The 24,320-nt window shown below is 41.4% G+C and overlaps 1 protein-coding gene and 1 long non-coding RNA gene across 2 annotated transcripts in view; one reads left to right on the top strand and one right to left on the bottom strand.

Annotated features, from left to right (window-relative positions):
* The window catches only part of LOC307042949 (peroxisomal membrane protein 2-like), a gene marked incomplete at its 5' end in the record, with an annotated part of 114,739 nt that extends 93,026 nt beyond the window's left edge, over nt 1-21,713 (bottom strand). Inside the window, 3 exons of the mRNA XM_079687106.1 lie at nt 19,526-19,614; nt 19,756-19,869; nt 21,709-21,713. Of these exons, the coding sequence (XP_079543232.1) occupies nt 19,526-19,614; nt 19,756-19,869; nt 21,709-21,713 (208 nt within the window). The remainder of the gene's footprint in view (nt 1-19,525; nt 19,615-19,755; nt 19,870-21,708) is intronic.
* LOC307042379 lies at nt 3,357-5,395 on the top strand. Its single transcript, XR_013809090.1, has 3 exons — nt 3,357-4,567; nt 4,843-4,890; nt 5,128-5,395. It is a non-coding gene; the product is annotated as an uncharacterized lncRNA (long non-coding RNA).
* Nucleotides 21,714-24,320: the final 2,607 nt, after the last annotated feature.

Genomic DNA, 24,320 nt, shown 5'->3' with positions numbered 1-24,320 from the left:
TCTGCAAGATTGCAACCAGGTAAACAAAACATATTACCCGTGCACAGCAGCTAACCTGCCTGCGAGCCTTCGCTCAGGTCACAATTACACACGGCGCGGCTGAAGCCCGCTAGCACTATTAGCACTAGCAGTATCGCTGCACCGTTTTAGATTCAATGAGTGTCTCGGTTGCAAATGCTTCATTAAGTTGCTTGTGTCACTCCCTTTACAAGCAACTAATTGAGTACATAGATTGCACCTTGCACTATCGCCAATACATTTGTTTTAAAGTGCACCCAGACCTTGGATCGCTTCGCTCTGTCCGCCATGCCTGCGGGAGTCTCACAACAATAATAAGAGCGCTGTTGAGATAGATGAGGAGTGGCATTTACAGTGGCCAATCAGAGGGGTCTCAAACCGGATACGTCACACGGGATGAGGATTCCCAACCAACCAGAGTGGTTTAAAGTTAAATTAAGGAAGTAGACCTAACAGATATACCGATAGCAGCACCGTTTGTCCAGCGGCTTAACGGTATACCGATACCGTCCAATCAGGTACCGGTATTGACTTAGTACCGGTTCTCGGTACCCATCCCTAGTCATGACCGAAAGAACGAGATCGCGGGTACAAGCGGCCGAGATGGGTTTTCTCCGCAGGGTGGCTGGTGTCTCTCTTAGGGATAAGGTGAGAAGTTCGGTCATCCGGGAGGGACTCGGAGTTGAACCGCTCCTCCTTCGCGTCAAAAGGAGCCAGTTGAGGTGGTTCGGGCACCTAGTTAGGATGCTACCTGGGCGCCTCCCTAGGGAGGTGTTCCAGGCACGTCCAGCTGGGAAGAGACCGAGGGGTAGACCTAAGATCAGGGGGAGGGATTATATCTCTTCGCTGGCCTGGGAGCGCCTTGGGATCCCCCAGTCAGAGCTGGTTGATGTGGCCAGGGAAAATAAAGTTTGGGGCTCTCTGCTGGAACTGCTACCTCCGCGACCCGACCGCGGATAAGCGGGAGAAGATGGATGGATAATCTGATAGCTTTGTTCGTTATTCTCGCGTCCAGGAGAGAAGCTTTAAAATAAAGAGACCAATGGAGTCTCTGAGAAGGTTCAAATGGGTACTTTAATTCAAATGGTGCGGTAATGTTACAAGCAGAAGATGGTTCAGAGAGAGAGAGAGAAAAGCTCCCTCTCGTAGTGCCGGCCGAGCAGAAGAGTCTCTCCACACCTTAGTCTTTCCCGCTTGCTGGCTGTTCTTCCTCCTCTCTGGGGGCTGTGGTGACGTGGGAATTCCCCCTCGGTCTTCTGTGTCCGATATTGCGTTAAACAGAGGATTTCGACATTTTACATTCATTGCTTACTTCCACATGCCTTTTCTCCTCCTTATCTCTTTCATAACTTTATATGTAATACATGTTAACGGCGTCAATAGCCACTTTAATGATACTAATGGACGGTAGTCCCGGATGTCGTCATGAAGGATTTTCAGAATAAAAGCTTTGTATTAAGATTGTGCAAGAACTTCCGTTTTTTTTCAAAAATAAAATAGCATTTAAACCTTAAACCAGGGCCGGCCCAACCCATTAAGCGACATAAGCGGCCGCTTAGGGCCCCGCGGCCGCGTAGGGCCCTTTTTTTTTTTTTATCTCAGTACACCGTTGCTCTACTCTAAAGTCGCATCTAAAACGCGATCTGATCTAGCTGTGTATATTTTGTTATTTTTGATTGTTATATTCAATCCAGTGTTCGAAATGGGGGGGAGCCAAGGGGGAGCTTGGCTCCCCCGAAGAGGGAGGGAGCTCCCCTGAAGGCCGACTTTGAGATAAATAGGGGGAGCTGCATATTTGTGTCACACAGATTAGAAATGTTGAGTTTCTGTAAATAAAAGTTCTTGAAATAAATAATAGTCATTGTTCATTACAGTTTCTGAATATTTGTTTTATATTTGTGAATATTTCTGGGTGTTGCCATCTGTACGTGGCGGCGCTGCATTCTTTACGCTACTTACGTTGCTATGGTTACGGCGGCGATGCCGGCGGCGTATTTGAAATGTTCATAAAAAATATGGCAAAACGAAATCAGCCAAGCCTCGCAGCTTTTGGATTCACAAGCAAAGAAGCGAAGGATTCTAAAAATGACAACGTGAACGGAACAACTTTTAGCTAGCCGGCTGTAAGCGGCGTTAGGGTCGCGTTTGACAGCTCCACACCGAGGGAGAGGCTTGCCGATGCGGAGCCTGAAGAGGCTTCAACAACGGCCACAGCCGCCGGCGCCACCTGCACTAGCAAACCTGACGATGCCCATGACCTGCCTTTTAACTGGACACAGAAAAGATGGAGTGAGTGGAATGAAAGCTATCAATGGCTTTTCATTCCACTCACTCCATCTTTTCTGATGAATGTGGATATGAGATTTGCAAAGAGGCAAAAAGTATATTGATCTCTCTGTCGCTCGCAGAAAATCCACCGGAGTGCACCTTTCACAAGAAAGGATTCAGGGAAAAGTCAGCAGTGATTAAAAGAATAACCTGCGGAAAAAGATTTATAATCACCATAAGGGCAAGGCAAACGAAAAAGCGATCGAGATTTCGGAGAGGAGAAAAAAAGATGTCCTACCAAACAAGCTATTGGCGATCAATGTTGACCTAATGCAGGAAACATATAGATCTTTCAGGTCTGCCTATATGATTAGCAATAAAATAAATAAATAGGGCTCCCCCGAAAGCAAATGGGTAATTCGAACACTGATTCAATCTCATTAGCTACAGGCATTTGAAGCTTGTAAAGGGAGGATGACAGCTCTCACTCGCCACTCTGCTGTTCCGCAGCGCCGCTTCCCCTCCCTCCGCTGAAATGATGAATGTAAGGTGTATAGTAATCATAGATAACACGGCAGGGTCCGTTACAGTTTGTTTTCATCTGATTTCAAATAAACAAAGTATTGGCTTTCAGAATATTAAACTTGTTTCGGCAAATTCAGATGATAAATACAACTTTGAAGCTTGTAACGGCATAATTAAAAGCGGAGAACGGAGTAACTTGACGTCACAGCAGGCATAACAACAGCCGGTGTTTCTCGAGTGTTTTCCCACAATACACACAAATGCAAAAATACACAAACACACACACACACACACACACACACACACACACACACACACACACACACACACACACACACACACACACACACACACACACACACACACACACACACACACACACACACACACACACACACACACACACACACACACACACACACACACACACACACACACACACACACACTCGCGGGCTTCCCCCAGACCAGTAATCCAAACGAAAATATCTTCCCTCCGTACTATTTTGATAATTCGCTCCGCTAATAATCAATTAGCGGAGAAGAGGAAACTTTGAAGGCCTTTTTCTCAAAATGATGACTCTGTAACAGTCATTATATAATGTGACATATTTTGCTTAATATTTGGAGTACAAAAACAATCGTCGTGGCGTAGGTGTTACTCTCATCTATCTCAGATAGAAGATATGATTGGAGACGACCAGCCAATCAGAATTGACCTTCTCGAGTTCTCCGATTGGTTGGTTTTGTGGCACATTTGTAACGCTGTGACAACTTGAGCGAGCAGGCAGGCAAAGCTGAGCGCTCAACTGTGGTGCCTTCAGTTTGCATGATGTCTGGCAAAAAAAGGACATACGCCTCTGGTGATCAAAAACGAAAAAATAGAAAACTTAATGAAGAAAAAAGGCAAGACAATAAAGGTATGTAACTTCATATTATGGCTCTGTCTCCTGTCCTGTGTCCCACTAACAATAGTTGGATAACTTGGATTTGGGAGTATTCTAACTTACTTACTACTACTACTTACTTTCTAGCTAACGTTACAGCTAGCTAACTAGCCAAGTTATCATTATTATCTCAGCCTTTCTGTAGAATAATGCGATGCTATTAACGTTACTGATTAATTTACTTTAGAAAAGTTTAGCTCAGGCAGCAAGTCACACTCGTAGCTAATGTTAGCTAGGTATATGTGCTTGTTTCATATTTTGACCAAGTAAACCAATTTCCCCTGGGATTAATAAAGTACTATCTATCTATCTATCTATCTATCTATCTATCTATCTATCTATCTATCTATCTATCTATCTATCTATCTATCTATCTATCGAACTATCCAAACATCATTGTGTGGGTTCTAAGTTCATGTAAATGCAAGTATTCATTGGCTGAATATTGAATTAGCTATATAAAGCTAGTATGTTCCATTTGATGTTCCATTTCAAGTCTGTTTCCATAAAGCTTAACTCTGTAACATACTCTCCTCAGGAGCACTTCTGAAGTACTTTGGAAGCCCACAGCAGGTGCCAGCACACACCACAACGTCCACTGAGGACACTGTTGGTGAGTTCAAATGGGCCCAAAGTGAGAGCTTTCTGAATTTGGAATATTAAGTCATTACATTACGAATCATATATTTCTTTATTCCATAGCAGGTCAATCAACCTCCACCGCTGCTGTTGGTGAATGTGAAACCACAAGGTCAGCTGTTGGCACCAGTGACTCCGATGTCATCCAAGAAACCGCCTCAGACAATGCTGGTAAATGATGTGTTAAGTGTATAGATTAAGCCCATAGAGCTAGCTACAATTGCCATTTGTCGAAGTTCTATTGAGCAAGCTCGCTGTTCATTGCTTATAATAAATATCTGTCATGCATGGGGCAGGAGTTTGATGATACCTGTTTTTAAGGACTGATTCTGGATCAGCACTTTGGAGCTATCTCAAAAGCAGCGCCATAGTGGTGAAAAGACAGCTGATCTAGAGACAGTCCTATAGTCATATATTAAACAATGATATACTTCTTTATTCCATAGCAGTTCCATCAACTTCCATCACTGAAGAAACCACCTCTGACAATGCTGGTAAGTTTAGGCCTACATCAAAGAGACCTTAACTTTGTTTGTCAAGAAAAGCAAAGCACTATATGTCCAATCAATCATGGTGTTATTATTATTTTTATTATTATTATTATTATTATTATGAATATTATTATTACTATTGTGTTCAATCATTCATCTGTGTTGTTCATTGCCAGGAACATCAACTTGTAAACATGTCAAGTAACAAAAACTTATTTTTTAAAATTAATTTCCCTATAGGTATTTCTGTACCCATTGAAGTTGAGAGCAGTACCATTACGCCTACTACACCTACCTCTGTAACTTCTACTCCTTTTCTCTCTGGTTCACCAATGGATCCAACTGGGTGGCCATCAGTACTTAACGATCACGTACGTACAGATCTGGTGATTAGGGGGCCAGTACAGGTGGACAGAGATTTTGTATTCCCGAAAACACCAAACAACAGAAGCTTTCATTATCATTACATGTTTAGAACACTTGTAAATGGTGAGAAAGTTAAGCGAAGCTGGTTAAAGTCCTTATCTTGCGTAATTTACTGTAGCTGAAAGATCATAGAACTGTTTCAAAATGCATTAACTTGTTGGGTCTTATTCCAGTAACACGTGATATAGATCGAATATCGTTTCCTATTTGCTGTAAATCACTTGTTAATATCGGGAAAATGGGTCAAATTCAGAGGTATCCAGAAAAGTCTGGATTCAAACTTGCCGCTGCTTGGTGCTGTGTCGTGACGTCACGTGTGGTTCCGCGAATCCTGGTGAGTTCAGCCCGTCCCAGCATCACACAGTGTAGCATTGCTGGTATAGCCGCATGTCAACTTTGTGTATCAGTGTTTATCTCCGAGTTTGTCTTGTTTTTTCCGGATCATGGTGAAGAGGTGTGTCGTTGGCGGGTGTAGCAACACCAATCGGGATGGTTTTACCGTTCATTTGTTCCCGAAAGAGAAGGTTTTACGGGAGAAATGGGAGCGATTTGTGCGGAACACAAGAAAAAATTGGCAGTGCGCCAGTGAAACCAGCGTTATTTGTGGGGCACATTTTGTTGTCCCTGATGATTTTGAAGGCTACCAACAATGGAAGATGGGTTTCAAAAAACAGTTGGACATAAGAAAGGGTGCAATTCCATCAATTAGGACAGGTGATTCAACCCCAATGACTTCCTCGCGTTCCGAGGCTGAGCCCCAGGCATCGTCGATATTTCGCGGCCAACGGGAGACAACGCTGTCCGATAGTAAACAGGGTGAAACACAAGTGATGTCAGACTCCTTGGCGGAACCCCTACAAAAGAAACACAGGTCCGATAAAGCTGTGAAAAAACTAACACTGTCCAGGGTGAGTGAACCATCAATTTGAAATTTGTTTATCATTTATATATCCTAATCTAAGTTGTAAACTGAACTCTCGCTGGCTGCGCGCATTGGCTGTCGATCCGGACGGCAGCAGGGAGCCAGACAGCGGCAGCCGGGAACCACACGTGACGTCACGAAATGGCCTGATTCCAGAAGCAAAGTTTTTTTATTGAACCTAATATTTTTCCTTTTTTTACATATTATTCAGTATGAAATAAAGAAACATACATTGACTATCTGTTGCATACACCCCCCAGAAATCAACTGCCAAAAAAAGTTTTTAATGTAAGATAAGGACTTTAATATACTCCAAGAACAATGATTCAGTCTACTGCTTTTGCTGCAAGTTGTTTTCCAAGAAATCATTAAAGCTCATAACAGAGGGACAACAGGACTGGGTGAATATTGGCGCATTACTGAAGCTACACGACAACAGCCCAGATCATGTGAAAAGTGTGTTGACTTGGAAGGAACTAGAGCTCCGTCTTAGAAAAGGGAAGACAATAGACAAAACAGAGTTGTACCTCCTGGAGGCAGAGAAGAAGAGGTGGAGAGAGGTGCTCATTCGGTTGGTTTCCATCATCCAATCTCTAGCAGAGAGGAACCTGGGACTTAGAGGGACTGTTGACACCCTGCATAACCACAACAACGGGAATTTCCTCAAAGAAGTTGAGCTAATTGCCAAGCTTGACCCTGTTCTGAAAGAACACATCAGACGCATTGACAGTGGAGGAAATTACACTACATACTTGGGTAAAACAATCCAAAATGAACTCATGTCCTGTATCAGTGACACAATACTTGCAGCAATGGTGGCTGAAATCAAAGAGTCCAAGTATTTTGCCATCATTTTGGATTGCACCCCAGACGTCAGCCACCAGGAGCAGATGACTGTTGTGATTCGAACAGTGAGTGTGAAGAAAAGGACTGAGATCAGGGAGCACTTTCTGGGGTTCATCATAGCCCCTGCATCCACAGGGCTTGGTTTGTCTACACTCATTTTGAACAGGCTGGAGGAGCTGAAGATCCCCTTTGAGGACTGCAGAGGACAATCCTATGACAATGGTGCAAACATGAAGGGCAGAAATAAAGGGGTGCAGGCCAGGCTGTTGGAGAAGAATCCTCGAGCTTTGTATGTTCCTTGTGCAGCCCACACACTGAATTTGATGGTGGCGGATTCAGCCAAAGGATCAATAGATGCTACTTGCTTCTTTGGTAATGTTCAGAAGCTGTACACCTTGTTTTCAGGTTCTCCCCAGAGGTGGACCATCCTGAAAAAACATGTGGACATCACTCTCAAGTCCTGGAGTGAGACGCGGTGGGAGAGCAGAGTGAATAGCATCGAGCCGTTGCGCTACCAAACGGATAAGGTCAGGGAGGCTTTGCTAGAGGTGAGGGAAAACGCAAATGATCTCATGGTCAGAATTGAGGCCCAATCCCTGGCAGAAGAAATTGGATCATTTAGATTCCAAATCTGCACTGTTGTCTGGTATGATATTCTGTCAAAGATCAATACAGTTAGCAAGCTCCTTCAGTCTGTCAACATGCAGCTGGATGTTGCGGTCAGTCTCTTAGACAAAACCAAAGCATCGCTGGTAACCTACAGGGCCACTGGGTTCACAGATGCTCAGGCCACAGCAAAAGAGCTCTGTGGAAATATGAATGTTGAGGCAGTGCTGAAAGAAAAGAGGCTGCGGAGCAAAAAGAGGCATTTTGCCTACGAGGCAGCTGACGAGGCAGTGGCTGATGCCATGACGAGACTGGAAACAGGATTCTTTAATGTTGTGGTGGACTGTGGCATCCAGTCTTTGGAGGACAGATTCAAGTCCCTGGGGGAAGTAAGAGACAAGTTTGGAGTGCTTCACAACTTCCATAATCTGGATGATGAGTCACTTACAGACCAATGTGCCCTGCTGGGAAAAACATTGACCTGTGGCGAAGAGGCAGACGTTGACTGGAGAGAGCTAGCCATGGAGATGCAAAGCCTTCCAGAGCTTCCCAAAGAAGATATGACCACATTGGAGATGCTCACCTTCTTAAATGAAAACGAGCTGTGTGAGATCTATCCAAATCTTTGGATAGCGCTGAGAATAGCCTGTACCCTTCCAGTGACAGTGGCGTCCGCAGAGAGATGCTTCTCGAAGCTCAAACTGATAAAAACATACTTGAGGTCCTCCATGGCCCAGGATCGCCTGAGTGGAATGGCAATAATCAGCATAAACCACCAGATTGGCAGCCAGATCTCCTATGATCAGGTCATCAATGACTTTGCCTCCAGGAAAGCAAGAAGAGAACAATTCTGACTGTACGTACGAGAGGAACATTTGTATTTGCATTTGTTTTTTTACATTTCATTTCATTGTTAAGCAGTTTGTTTTGCACATATTATTTAATCCTTTAAAGGTATTTTTGGATCTATTTATATATTCTATTTAGTGTTGAGTGTTTTTTATTAAAAAATATCTATCTTTGAACAGTGATGGTCACTTTGTCAGTCTTTTTATTCTGTACTGTCAGTTCATCAGTGCTATCTGATATGACTACTTTATTCAAGTTTATGTTCATTTGTCAGAGTACTTTTGTACCCTAAAATGGGGGATCAAATGTAATATTGGACAAATTAACATACACTTCAACAAAGTAGTCATATTTAATACTTGGTCACAGTATGCACTTTAACCTCATAGTCCTTGTTTCATTTCAAATCTAATGTGCTGGAGTACAGACTCAGAGCCACAACAACAAAACATATGTCACTGAGGACTGAGGAGTTTCTATATTTCTGTTCACTGAGTTTATATAGTCATTAGTTATAGCCTAGGTAGTTATTTGTAGTCAATTTAAAGACTGTGCTGCTCTTCTCAGGTCCCACTTTAGTGTTTACATGCTTATTTGTACAATATGTGTGCTCATACTAACATCATAAGACAAAAGTTGGTTCCGTGTTGTGTGTAGTGAGAACGCGCTAGAGTGAGGGGGGCCCCCAAACAAAATCTTGCTTAGGGCCCCCAAAAGTCTAGGGCCGGCCCTGCCTTAAACTGACGGTTAAACTAAACTAAATTATGCCATAAAACATTGATTTTAATTTCTAACAAATCACACACATTCTGTGTTTTATATTTAATAATTTTGTGTTCTTTATTTATTGAATGTTCAATACCTGACAAAGTCGGAGATGAAAAACTTGGGTCGCAGGTTCCTCAACAGTGCATTACAAGACATCTATCAATAGTGTGTATACCTCCACCATTAAACTGTCATATTCTGCACATTTCTTATACTATCTACCAGTGACGTGCGGTGAGGTTCATGGTTGGTGAGGCACTGACTCTTTCAGAGTCAGATTTACAAATATTATATTTTGACCTTAATCAAAATATTCGGTTATTTTCAAAAGCTTTTTTAGTCTGATGCTTCGATTCATTTTAAACAGACCGTTCAACAAAAGGATACCCAAAATACAAATATTGGATTGTTCTTTCTTAGTAAGATCCCATTTTCATTACAATTGTGATCTTACCTTGACTTGAAGATTAAGTTCATACTCTCCTTCTGGACAACAATCTCTATTATTTTTGTGTAAAAGTCCTCCTTATCTTCCTGTAGTTTCAAAAGTCTAGTTTGTTGTTTGTGTCTATCCGTCTCTGCGTAGAATAACAGTAGCAACAAGAACCTGTGGGCTCACGTGCGCCCCCTTCAGTGCGGCAGAGGTTATGGCTGCCTCTCCTGCTGCTTTTTTCATTGCCGTTATATGATGAGACCAGCGAGCCTAAATATCATATATACATTAAATAAGTTATTTAGAGACTATGGATGGCGAGGATAAATGTAATAAAGGGATCTACAAACATTACATTGGTGACCTATAGTGAGATGGTAACAGGCATGCGCTTAGTGCCCGCTTTCCAGCCAGTTTCTGTGGGGTGACACATTCTGAGGTGAGGCAGAGCTCATCTGTGCCTCACCTCACCCCACAGTAACTGCACTGCACATCACCAACTCATCCTCATGCTCATTTGAGCTCACCTTTGAAACTGAAGCCATAGGAAGGGGGCCGATAATGTTCTTGCCGATGCACTATCTTGTGCTATGTAAATAGAAAATGTATATTGTCGGGTCCAAACATACTGTTTGGATTTATATGTGTGGGGGTGTTACGTGCCAGGCAGGCTTTACTTGTGGGGTTTTCTTTCCCTCCTGTGTTTCTCTCTTCTCCCTGTCTTCTGCACAGCTAATCAACAGCTGATCGGAATCTGCCTGTGCACCTGAATCTGATGGCTGATTGGATCCTCTCACCCTCAGCTGGCCTATCAGCAGCCAGGGCCGACCATAAAGGAGGCATCCAGGAAGTCTTCTCTCTCTCTCACTCTGGGCCTGTTGCTGATGAAGGAGCCTGCAGTGTTTAGCAACTCATTATCTTTGTATTGTCTGACCTTTTTGAAAGTGGGTGTGTTGAGAGGTGGAGGAGTTAGGTAAGTCTGGGGTACCCTGTACATTTCTCACCACGTAGCTAACTAATGTTCAGACACACTAGGTTAGCGGATTGTTGCCAAACCCTGTATATTGTTTTGTCAAATTCTTTGTAGTTTAGTTAGTGAGGGTTTTTTTGTTTGAGTTTTGGTTTCAAAGGATAGATGTAGAGATAGGCTTGGTTTTGTTATGCTTGTTTCTTTTGTTTGGCTCAATCCTTTGACTCCTCCTCCTCCTCACCAACAGAGTGTTTAAATTATATGTCTGTTCGGATCTGGGTTTACACATAATAAACCTTTTGTCAACTGTTACGCTGACTCCCTCATTTTTATTGGTTGTATGTTATTGTCTCCAGGTCCCCTAGACCTTAGTGGGGACGTAACAAATGGGGACTCGTCCGGGATCTGAACCCGTGAAATTAGTACCCGTGCTCCAGCAAGTTACTGTGGGCTTACGAGAGGCAGAGCTCGTCCCTGCCTCACTTCTCATCGCTACCTGTAGTTGTAGCGGAGGCTGATTTTGACTTTAAAAAGCGATTGGAATCATACATAAATCACACTTGCATCATATATCAGTGGAGACATTTTATTAGGGCCCGAGCACGGAGCGCTAGGACCCAACGGCGTCCTAGCACGAAGTGCGAGGAACCTATTGTTCTCCGTGGTATTATTATTATTATTATAAGAAATCATATTTCCTGTTTTTGAGGGCTTTAGGATGCTGAGAAAGTTGTATAATTTTGCACGGGCGCCAGGACCGATAAAAATTGCAACATTCTGGAGTCAATGGGTTAAAATATTACAACGTGCTCGCTAGGACCGGTAAAAATTGCAACATTCTGGAGTCAATGGGTTAAAATATTGCAACGTGCTCGCTAGCGCCACCTATCAAAATCCCATTTCGGAATACATTTACAAAGTCGCACCGTAACTCCGAATGACCTGACATTTTGCACACATATCCGGGTGGACCTGTTCTACAAATAATTCTCTTGGAACCTTAAGCTCCGCCTACATTTTTTAAATTAGCATAATGTTCAAAACAGTTAAATATTCACTTAAATTTCAATTTTCATTTTTTCTACACCAACCTTCGTATACAGCATTGGTGGAGGGTCAGACACATTAGCGTAGAAAATGAGCATATTAGGATGATAAATATTGTCGCCGTCAATCAAAACGTACTTGCAAAAAGGGGGGGGCTTAGAAAGAAATGCTCATAACTCATCAACCATGTATCCAAACATCATAGATTTTGTAAATAGGTTTAGTCTGTCCTGGGAAATAGCCACACCAAAGCATTTTCATTTTTGGACTATAGGGGGCGCCAAAAACACCACCAATTTATAACTCAAGAGTGGATGGACTAATTTTTTTTCTTTTTTTTACACATACTCTCGGGGTGACTATGAACTCAGATTTAAAGTGTCGCAACAAATGCAGAGTGTGGGCGTGGCCTATACTTTTTTTTTTTATTACGATAGCATAAAATGAGCTTCGGACGCAAAACTTTGGACACACGTCAAAGCTCACGATTTTTTCGAGAATGTAAAAAAAAACCCGTAATTTTTCAAAAAAACTGCTCACTAGCGCCCCCTATTGTGTGGTTGTCACATATAGTTTCTCAGAACTTCACGAATTTTAGCACAGACATTCCTCATGAAATTGCGGACATATTTGTAAATAGATACCATTAGCCCCGCCCCCCAGGAAGTTGGCCATTTTGAAAAATGTGCGTTTTTCATGCATTTTAAGCACATTCTTGCGAACTCCTCCTAGGGGAATGATTGGAAAAATTCCAGTCCAGGACACCTTCAGCCCCTATCCAATATGATGCTAAATTGAGAAGAACATTTTTGATAGCTCAATCGTGGAGGTCGTAAGCTAACAGCGAATACACCATTTTTGACGATTTACATGTCGCAAATGACTCCAAACTACTCGGATATAGTTATTCCGATATTCACGAAACGCTGTATACATATTTCTATTATGATTGCATACATATTTCAAATTGTCTTCCATTAGCCCCGCCCCCCAGAAAGTCGGCCATTTTGAAAAATGTGCGTTTTTCAGCCATTTTAAGCACATTCTTGCGAACTCCTCCTAGGGGAATGATCGGAAAAATTCCAATGCAGGACAAGTTCAGCCCAGATCCAATGTGATGCTGAATTGCGAAGGAATAGTTGATCGCTCAAACGAGGACTTCGTAAGCAAACGGAGAACTTTCAATTTTTTACGATTTACATGTCACAAATTACTTCAAATGACTCCAAACTACTCTCGTATAGTTTTTCCAATATTCACGAAACGCTGTATACAAATTTATCTTATGATTGCGGACATATTTCAAATTGGCTTTTATAAGCCCCGCCCCTGACAAAGTCGGCCATTTTCAAAAATGTTCATTTTTCATGCATTTTAAGCACATTCTTGCCAACTCCTCCTAGGCGAATGATCGTAAAAAATTCAATCGAGGACACCTTCAGCCCCTATCCAATATGATGCTAAATTGAGAAGAACATTTTTGATAGCTCAATCGTGGAGGTCGTAAGCTAACAGCGAATACACCATTTTTGAGGATTTACATGTCGCAAATTACTCCAAACAACTTGCATATAGTTTTTCTGATATTCACGAAACGCTGTATACACATTGCTCTTATGATTGCGGACATATTTCAAATTGCTTTCCATTAGCCCCGCCCCCGAAAAAGCCGGCCATTTTGAAAAATGTGCGTTTTTCATGCATTTTAAGGACATTTCTGCGGACTCCTCCTAGGGGAATGATCGGAAAAATTCCAATCCAGGACAAGTTCAGCCCATTTCCAATGTGATGCTAAATTGCGAAGGAATAATTGATCGCTCAAATGATGAGCTCGTAAGCGAATGGAGAATGTTCCATTTTTGACCATTTATATGTCAGATAACCTACTGACACCTGCCTGTCTGCCTGCAACATCAACACACACACACACACACACACACTCTGTTAGTCCAACAACGCCCTTTGCTGGGGGCACATTCATTACAACAGACACCTATACACTCCCTAACCCTACTGTTTATGTGTAGATAACTCCTAAAGCCTACAAATAAAGTGTGAAATGTGGGCTGCCTGTTACATATATTATTGAGCGATATGTATTTTACACACTGTTCTGTTTCTGCACTGACCTCAGCAGCTGTTCTCACTGTAAATATCGCGTCACAATGAAAGCAGTTGTATTAAAAAAAGAAATAGCCTAACATCCAGGGGAGATGTAATTAGTGAGTAAACAAACGGTAAAGGGCAGAAAGTCTGATGCATATTTTATCATCTCAAATAACTTATAATCACAACGGGAACAGTTTGCAGAGCTGTGCTTCGTTGACATAAGTCCAGCCATGCGTCACGCCTCTTTTAAACATCACTGTTGGCTGAAATCGACTCCGGAGGATACATCCCTCGGTTATAGCTCCTCCAGAGAGACTCCTCTCTCCTCTCTCCTCTACATCGTTGTACCCTCGGTTATAACTCCTCCAGAGAGACTCCTCTCTCCTCTAAATCAGTGTATCCTCGGTTACGGCACCTCCAGACAGCCTCCTCGAATATCGATCCTCGACGAGCCTTTAGAGAAATTTGTTTTCCTTCGAGACGGCGCGCCAACATCCGTTTCCGGGTCGATGCCGGAGGACCTGGGACGCGAAAATTAGAGAAATAACAAACAACTCATTTCCGAGGACTCGCGCGCGTCTGCTTGACGCCGGGACGACCGGCTGCCCTCCCCGACAGGCACACGGACGCGAGGGCCCGCTCATCACTGCGCGCACAAGTGCGACCGCAGTTTTAATTATTATTACTATTTAGTTTTTCTTTAGTTGTTTTTCCGTTACATGATTGGAGTATGACAGGTGAGGCTCTGCCTCCCCTGCCTCCCCTGACTGCACTTCGCTGCTATCTACATACATCTTATAAGAGTATAATACATTTGTATAATATCAGTTAAAATAAGTGCTTCAACATAGTTAACATTGCTGGAGGTATACACACATATTGATAGATGTCTTGTAATGCAGGGGTTCCCAACCTTTATTGTGACAAGGACCGGCAGATACATAAAAAGAAATTGCGGACCGGTTGTCAATTTTAACTGATTTTAATATTTACTCACCACCAATAGGTAGCAACAGAGGCTAATTGTATGTAACAGCCTGAACAAATACTAGAACAATATGCATCCAAAACATATTAACAACGTTTAAAAAAGAACCCGTGTCGTTTCTTGTTTTTTCGGAAAAACGGAAAACCAGAAAACCGACGTTATTCAGTTTTTAAACCAAAACGGGAAAGCAGATACATCAGCGTTTTGGTTTTGGTTATGATTTACGGATAATCCAGTGAATGCTGGGAAAGCGAGGAGAAGGCGCATTATGAAGGAGATGTCCGGTCGCCAGGGTGTGTGTCTGTGTGACACTGGCATTTGTTTTCAGAAGATATTATGATAGTGACGTTCCTTCCGGTGCACGTTCGACAGCATTTAGCACTACATCGAGATTAAGATTAAACTAATTTATTTTGGGAAGACCCGCATGCCTACCTATGGAGTTTGCCAGATGTGTGTAAATTACTGTTCATGTTCATTTGAAAACAAATGCCGGTGTCGGACAGTGGCGTTTTCTCCTGGAGGCCAAGGGAAGCCAGGCTTCCCCTGTTTTTTCGGATTTTAGTTATAATTTTAATAAATAAATAAAAACACTTCGTTTAGTTTCGGAAATTCTTTGTTGTGTGTTGCTGCCGGCCCGTCTCTCCCCCATTCTCATTGAGTATTTTACAAAGAGTGAAACAGCGCCCCTCTAGAAGTTATGGTGAAACAGTAGATTGCACTCTCTGTTGCGAGAGGAGGCCAGCCGAAATCTGCTTCCCTTGGTGAAAAAAAATGGAGGGATTGACCAATCAGATGAGGCTCACGTCATGCCCCTGCCAACCTGTAATTGCTCAGGGCCATGCCAAGGGAAGCCAGAGGCGGCTGGCTTCCCTTGCCTCACAATCCAATCAAATCGCATCAATTTAGTGGTGCAGTGAGGCGTCCCAAAAGTAAGCTGCGCTCGGTTTCCCTCGACAAAATAGCAATGGGATTTCTCCATAGGATTTTGGAAAATAGCTCGAAAAAAGGTCAGTGGAAAATGAACCTGTTAGTTAAATTCACGTTTTGTTCATTCGGATAATATCCACATGTCTACCCTACTTTTATAATGTTCGAATCATAAATCTAATCGATAGAAGATAGATAGCGTCACTGCACCACTCTCACCGCCTTTAGAAAGTAGCATGCAACTAAAGCAAGTGCAATTATGGAGGTTCGAGATTTGGAGTATTTAATCAAAAATAATTGGACTAAACTTCCGCTACAGCAGCAACAACAAATACAATCTGATGACAGGCCAATGCCCAAACTGGAGCTGTGTACAGCGAGGAACAAAGGAGCGAACCGGACGTAAAACGTTAAAGGTCTCCTGATTTAGTTTGTGAATGAATGCTTATTAGAGTTTCGGCTGGAGAGTGCGTGCGGACCTGTCGGTCAGATAACAGGCGTGTGTAATTCCTGCATCTGTATGATACAAATGTGTGTAAAATGATACCGGGCGCTGTAATCACTCATATGGTTATGTTATTACATTGAGCACCACGCCCCAAAAGATAGGACGTATTATTGGCTTCCCCTAATTTTTTCCCCACGCCACGCTACTGGTGTCGGACAGACACCAACACACCGAACACACAGAGCTGAGCTGAGCTGAGCAGAGCACATACACACACACACACACATCATGCGCCTTGGTGACTGGACATCTCCTTCATAAAACGAATAAAAGGGGGAGTAATCGGGCAGTTCGATGTGTGTAGAGATGTGTGTAGAGGTGTGTGTGGTTAACAAGTAGCAGCCTGCAGTCACTCTTAAGTTGTTCTCATGAAGGTAAACACAGCGAAGGCGGTGCGTAAAAAGGCACAGCTCTCGGCGCGCTGGTGCTGCACTGTTACACGTCCCGCTGCCTCATGATGCTGCAGCCATTACATGAAGTGAAGGAGGCTTTCCTTCTATAAAACAGCTGTGGGCAGCAGATACCGTGAGAGTCCCAGACATGAATTCATAGATCAAGGCAGACTGGTTTACTCTCCTGTTTTGCCAATCCGGTGCTTAAACAAATAGCTCTACACCCCTGGCCGACATGTCCTTAAAATGAAGTCCGAGTTTGAAATATATCTCAAATAATATGCACTGCCATTTCCCCACATAAACATAACAGTCTGCAATCTAACGGTTGTCTCTCCTGTGTGCTCCTCTTCCTAACTTTCTCGTGCGCACGAGAGGCTGAGATCTTATAGGCTGAGCCGCCGAATCCCTCGGAACATGATAAAAGACATTTTCAATGGTTTTCTGGTGAAAGATTAACTAGGCTACTGGATGAAATAATATGACTGGTATAGGTACTCACAGCTATTTCGCGGCCCGGTACCGGTCCGCGGACCAGGGGTTGGGAACCCCTGTTGTAATGCACTGTTGAGGAACCTGCCACCCAAGTTTTTCATTCATTGCATAACTACACCGTAGTTGTGTATAATATGATATGTCAATAAACCTTGGAAAATCTTGAAATCTTGAAAGGGATGTGCAAAATATTCATACAGTTTTTAATTAACTATTAGCAGAGAATAACGAGTAATGAATATACTTTATAGGGATCCTATTAATATCTAATAATAAAAATAATAAAATTCAACAACGTGCTTTAACCACCAGGTGTCCCTTTCTATCAGCTGTGTTCAGCGTTATGGTGTAAATAAAGCTACCAATTGGATCAAATATAAAACCCAGCTGAATTAGTGTTGATACTGCAAGGAGACGTATTGTGTGAAAAGAAATGTAAGATGTTGTTTAATTGCTGATCCACGTCATGTTTTCAGTGTTGGCGGCAGTTCTTCCTGTTTGTCTAGAAGTCTTCTCATCAGTACTCTATAAAAAGAGAACTACGGCAGATATGTAATATTTAATGCCGAACCGTGTATTACAATGCCGTTATGTGATGACTTTCAAAGAGAAAAGCAAGCACACTCGGAATAAAGTATTATTTTTTTTAAATGTTTTCGGATTTCACATCGCATAAACACCATCTCCCAGCGTGCATTGCGGCTAAACCATCCAATCACCGAGCTGAGGATCTTGCCTACGTCTGTTTCCGGTATTGCTTATGACGATGTGATGTGAGATGTGAGATGTGAGACTGGGTTGGAGAATTGCACAGTGGAAAATAACGTATCTATGCCACAATTTTAGATGCGGATTTTGTTAAACTAATAAGTTTGCACTGTGGAACAACACTATAAATTGAAGGGGAAGGGGGTAGCAATAAAGATAACACCATTAAACAGTTACACAACATAACAGAAATAATATCGATAGCAGCGTCCCTAGCAACCACCTGGTAACAATGAACACGTTGTATGTACACAATTTCCTGAAGTACTCTTCGTAATAACTAGCAAACTAAAGATCATCTGCATCCACTGCACACATCATCTGAAATAAAAACTCATATTTCTCGCATCAAATTATATCAAAACGCATTTTAATGGCCAAACTAACCTTAAAATAGGCATTTTCCACTGAGAATAAAACGAAGGTCGGCCATGTTTTTTTTATGCGGAGATAAATTTGAAGATAACGTGACATAGACGCCAGCCATTGGAAATGAATGGTGAAAAAAAACTTAGGGACCCTACAATTTCAGAGGCGTTTTTGTAGAAATACTATGTCCCAAGTTGTGGACCAACGTAGTTATTACACGTTTAGATGTGAGACTGGGTTAGAAATCTAGGCGTAGTTCTGGACCCCGACCTCAATTTCAAATCACATATCAACACAATTACTAAATCAGCATAGGCCTAATATCATCTGAAAAACATAGCCAGACTTAGAACATTCATGTCTCGACAAGACCTTCAAAAACTAGTTCACGCCTTTGTTTTTAGCAGGCTTGATTACTGTAATAGTGTATTTGCAGGTCTCTGTAAAAAATCGGTTAGCAAACTACGACTAATCCAGAATGCCGCTGCCAGAGTCCTCACCAAAACAAAAAGAGTAGAACACATCACCCCAGTACACTTAATAATATCTTCATATTAATAATAATAATAAATCATACAGTATGTGTCCGAAAGGGAGCAGGAGGAACCAAACACAAAAATATACTGCATATTAAAGCAAACGATTGTAAAGGTTAAAGTATGAGCATAACAAATAAAGAAGTGTAATGTAAACATTTACATTATAATTATGATTATTTAATATATAAAGACTATATATTATTGAATTACAAGATTAGATATAGCCTACTTTAGTTGATCTAAAAATATTGATGTGTTCAAATGCTCTTCAAAACACAACTGAAAGTCCATGAAACTTGTCTTTCTGTATTTGTGAATGAAGCGCCATCTCCTGGTTAAAACCTGAAATTGAAAATCTGGCAATGCCCTCTTGGAAAATAGTGGGAGGACTTAACATTTCTCTATACTGGTCTTTGGCAGGCCGTAGGCAGGAAGCTGTAAGCTGGAGTCCGAAATTCAGTGCTACATCTGTATCCTGAAATGTTTCTCCTTCAACCATACTAAAACCAATTGCTCCCTCTGCTGCTGCAATTGTGTATTTCCCTAAACTTAATGCCGGAGCATCTCAAATCACTACAGAGCTCCTTTAATCTGATGGTAGGGGGGACAGTTGCTGAGATGACCTACCTCCAGGATGTTCATAACAAAGTAGAACATCAGCAGAAAGCCAGACGTTTGACTATGCAGAGCGGGTCTGTTGCGGGCATCCACACCTCCATCAGCTGGTAGAAGATATGGCTCACTGGACCTGTGATACAAAACCTGAAATACACAGGAACATAGAGGACAGGTAATTTTCCCACAATTGGTGATGCATTTTAGCTCACAATCACAAACCATTACATGTATTTTCCTGTTATTTAGCACATCAACCCTCAATTTTGTTTCCATATAAGGTCTCACCCAAAGGTAGCATATCGAGCAGCCGCAGCCGGGTCGATCTCACCGACCGGGGCTCCACTCTTGATCGTTTTTCTTGCCTCCAAAATCTGAGACAGAAGATTTCCTGAAGCTGATCTACAAGATAATCAGTAGATAGGTGTGGCTTTAGTTTTGAGGGACAAAATCTCACAATATTTTCAACATTACAAAACTTCAGAGATTACCAAAGGTGAAGTTATTGGGCATGAGTCATGGCAGTGTGTGCTTATTAGAAAAATATTAATTATGGCAATTACTGTATTCAATGGTTACTAACAGTTAAAGACATCTTAAAAAGATTGTGGGAAGAATGTGTCATGCATACACCCCCCCCCCCCCCCCCCCCCCACCATCACCTGAATCTCCTCCGAGAGCACCATTGTGTTCTTTTTAACCAGATATCTCTCAGAGGGGCGTGGGGAGTGGCTCCTATTTTTCATCTAAAGTAACAGCCAGAGAATCAGCACTTTTGAAACAGGGCTGAAACAGAGGGGATTATGGGATGCTACAATGATCTGTTTGGTATTTGGAGCCAAACACTTCAGAGACATGTTTTGTATCTGAGAACTATAATATATTGATGAAAAACCATATAATAGGGGACCTTTAAGAAATCTTAGTTAGGTACAGATCCTCGCAAAAATAAATGAGTATGATCAATTTCATATATTATTCAATGACAATAAGATTAAGGATGCAATAATCCCCTTTCCCTCCAACATGGTGAGATATATCACAATTGCAATGAAAGTCAAATTAAACACATTTCAAACTTTTTTCTATCTTGTTCTGCTCTCGCCCTCAGTGTATAAATCTCCCTGTGTGTTCACATCTTAACGTATATACCTGTGTTTTTATCTACAGTTTGTATCTTGGCAACTGTCTCTCTTTTTTATCCTGTACATATCTTATTCATTTCACACTGTTCATACTGTTAATACTGTAGGCATCATACCCTGAGCGTTGTGTAATCCATTTGTTTAGTTATTCTCTATATGCTCTGTATAATAATTTAAACTAAAGGATGATGTATCAGTTTCATCCTGTTTGATTGTAACTGTAAATATCCTTAACTGACTCTTTTTTTTTTCACAACAGGAAATATTCCTCTACCAATGAGGGAGGAAAGGGCCACCATACTGAAACACTCAGAGTTATGATATTTATTACAAATAGTACATTTTGGAAGTTAAATAAAAACCTTAAGGTCCTGCATTAAGATTGTGTTATTGTTATTGTTCTGTTTCATTTACACCTGCAGTTTGGTTACTTCTCTTCTTAGTTTTGGTTTCATGTCAGCAAAATGGTGAGTCAGCAGTGTTTGGACAACCTGTGTTATGAGGAATTCATAAGGAATGTTGCAAAGGGCTTGTGATTTACATTGTGACAGTGATTGTCATGTGTCCTATTTTTATTCAAGTGTTATTTAACTTTGGTAATAAAAATATTTTCTATCTTTTTGTTTTGTTTGTTTTAGGTTTACTGTGTGTGGCTAAAAATAGACTCTGACGTGTTATTTCGATTTTATCTGATGAAAGGATTTTCCCTTTCCTTTTAAAAACTAGGCAGACCTGTCAACACATGATCTAATCTGTGAATCATCATGTGCCTCACGCAGCGTCCACAAGGCAGCGTGCGTTGAAGCTTGCCGGCGGGCGTGTCTGAAACTCCACCAACAACCAATCACATGAATCTCCCGCCCCGGACACACAAGCACGCTGTTTGATAGGCTAGAGCTTGTACTGGCATATGATTCGATTGGCTGACGCTTCCGTCGAAGCTTCAAAAGTAGAACATTGCTCAACTTTTGAAGCGAGCAAAGCGAAGCGACGGAACCACAAGGCAGTTTGTCAAAGCGTGACGTCACCCCATTCAAAGTGAATGGGCAGAAGCGTTGAAGCTTCAACGCACACCACCGTGTGGACGGGCCTTTACGGCATTGTAGTTCCGTCGCTTCGCTTTGCTCGCGTTGCTCTCTTCAAAAGTAGAGCAATGTTCTTCTTTTGAAGCTTCGACGGAAGCTTCAGCCAATCGAATCATATGCTAGTACAAGCTCTAGCCAATCAAACCACGTGCTTGTGTGTCCGGGGCGGGAGATTCACGTGATTGGTTGTTGGTCGAGTTTCAGACACGCCCGCCGGCAAGCTTCAACGCACGCCGCAGTGTAGACATACCATTAAGGCTCTGATCACCTGAGCTTTACAAGGAGGTTGTGAGGCCTTCATTTTAAGTGGTGTATTATTATTTAAGATACAAACTAATTATCACAAGAGGAGGGCCAAGTAAAGACCTATGAACAGAGCTTTCCCAGCTATCGGGGAACGTTCTCACAACTTTAGCTAACGTTACCTATTGGTTCTAACAAGGTTTAAAGAAATGTTTTAATCTGATGTTCAAAGAACCTTTTAGGATGTTTATTTGTTCAAATAATGTTCCTATAAGGTTTAAGGTTAACTAAGACATAACGTTTTAACTGCAAAATTCAGAGGATGTTTTGAGGATGTTATTGAGGCCTGAGATGACAGAACGTTTTTTTATAAAATGTTCCTTTCATGTGATTAACAAAGGTGGGACGTTTTGCCTGCAAAATTCTAAGGACGTGTTTTGGACGCTCTTGGGGTAACAAATTAAAGATGTTCTTTATAAAACGTTCCCTCAATGTTACATGATAACAAATAAAGAACATTCTCCAAGCAACATTCTGAAAATGTTTTCAGTATGTTATTGAGGCCTGAGATGACAAAGTGTTTTATAAAATGTTCCTTTAATGTGATATGTTAACAAAGGTGGAAGGTTTTGCCTCCAACATTCTAAGGATGTGTTTTGGATGTTGTTGGGGTAACACATTAAAGATGGTCTTTTATAGAACATTCCCTCAATGTTACATGATAACCAAATAAGAACATTTTGAAAGCAACATTTCGATAATGTTTTCAGGAGTTTTTTTTTTTTTTTAAATGTTCCTGTGGTGCGAAATATTAACACGGTCATGGTCAACGTCAGATTTATTTGTAGTGTGCTTTAAAAAACAAAGTTGTTGCATTTGTTTGAAAAGGATGTTTAAAATAAATCTGATGTCACCACATTTTCCTTTTTAGAAAAAAAAAAGCACTTAATTCATGATATTGCATGTTTGCGCAGGTCTGAGTTCCCAGCTAGACATGTTGGTTCTAAAAACATTTTGAGAATGTTACCATTCATTGTTCTAGGAATGGTTTCATCAAGAAGTTTTATTTTGGTTCCTAGAATGTACTTCTGAAAGGTAGGATAACGTTCTCTAAAAACATTCTTAAAATGTTTGGTGATAACATTGTTCGAACATTATACCCCAAGTGTTTTTGTTGTTTATGCACATATCTCTATTGTCATATGGATCGAATAACACTTAGAAAACCAAAGACAGACATATAGAAGAACGGACCGACTATACTGTAGCTGCCTGTCCCTGAAACCCCTGTTAGTGTTTGTATGTGATTGTTTCTACTGTGTGTGTCTCTCTCTCCCCCCACCTGCCTGCAGGTCTGCTCTACACGGCTGGGAGAAATCTCCAATCAACCACACCTGCAACCTGCTCGTCAGCCACACTATGAAAGCCTGCAGCCTGCACTCATTCCCTGCCGGATTGTTGCGTGCCACTCTAGCTTTTTACCAGCATATTCTTTGACAACTTTGTCTGCTTTTGCCTCACACTGATTTTTGTGTCTCTCCCAGGAGGAATCCAAGGCCTTCCACACTCCTAAGACCAGCCAGGCCTCTCTACCCACCCTGGAACAACTGTTTCCCACTGCCGCCATAACCAACCTCCACTCCCAGCTCCCCTTTTCTAATAAACAAATGTTACTTTCACCAGCTGATTCCGTGTCATCCTTTTACATGTGTTAATAGTCAAATTCCAATAGTTAAGTGAACTATCAAAATCATCCTAATGACCACAGTGGTCAGTCCACTTACCCAGGAATTTTGAGTTGAACAATTACAGGAATATTATGCCTTAATGTTCAAATAATGTAAACATATTTTAGTAAATTGTTACCAGAGAACATTTGCATAATTTCTTTAACATAAACTATGTTATCCTTCTCTAAAATAATAACATTCTGGCAACATAAAAAATCTAACTTGCAGCTGAAAATGTTTTAAGAACAGTAGGGCATAATATTCTAATAATGTTATCAAAAACATTTTAAGAATGTTTTTAGAGAACGTTATCCTACGTTTCAGAAGAACATTCTGGGAACCAAAATAAAAGCTTCTGCTGAAAACGTTTTAAGAATAGTAGGGCATAATGTTCTAACAATGTTATCAAAAACATTTTAAGAAGGTTATCACCAAACATTTTAAGAATGTTTTTAGAGAGCGTTATCCTACCTTTCAGAAGAAAATTCTGGGAACCAAACAAAAACTTCCCTTTGAAAACGTTTTAAGAATAGGAGGGCATAATGTTCTAACAATGTTATCACCAAACATTTTAAGAATGTTTTTAGAGAATGTTATCCTACCTTTCAAAAGAACGTTCTGGGAAACAAACAAAAACTTCCCGCTGAAAA

Source organism: Notothenia rossii (assembly GCF_949606895.1).
Source record: "Notothenia rossii genome assembly, chromosome: 6".
Classification (NCBI taxonomy): domain Eukaryota; kingdom Metazoa; phylum Chordata; class Actinopteri; order Perciformes; family Nototheniidae; genus Notothenia; species Notothenia rossii.
The sequence above is the reverse complement of the archived record's forward strand: the minus strand, read 5'-3'. Positions and strand labels throughout refer to the sequence as shown.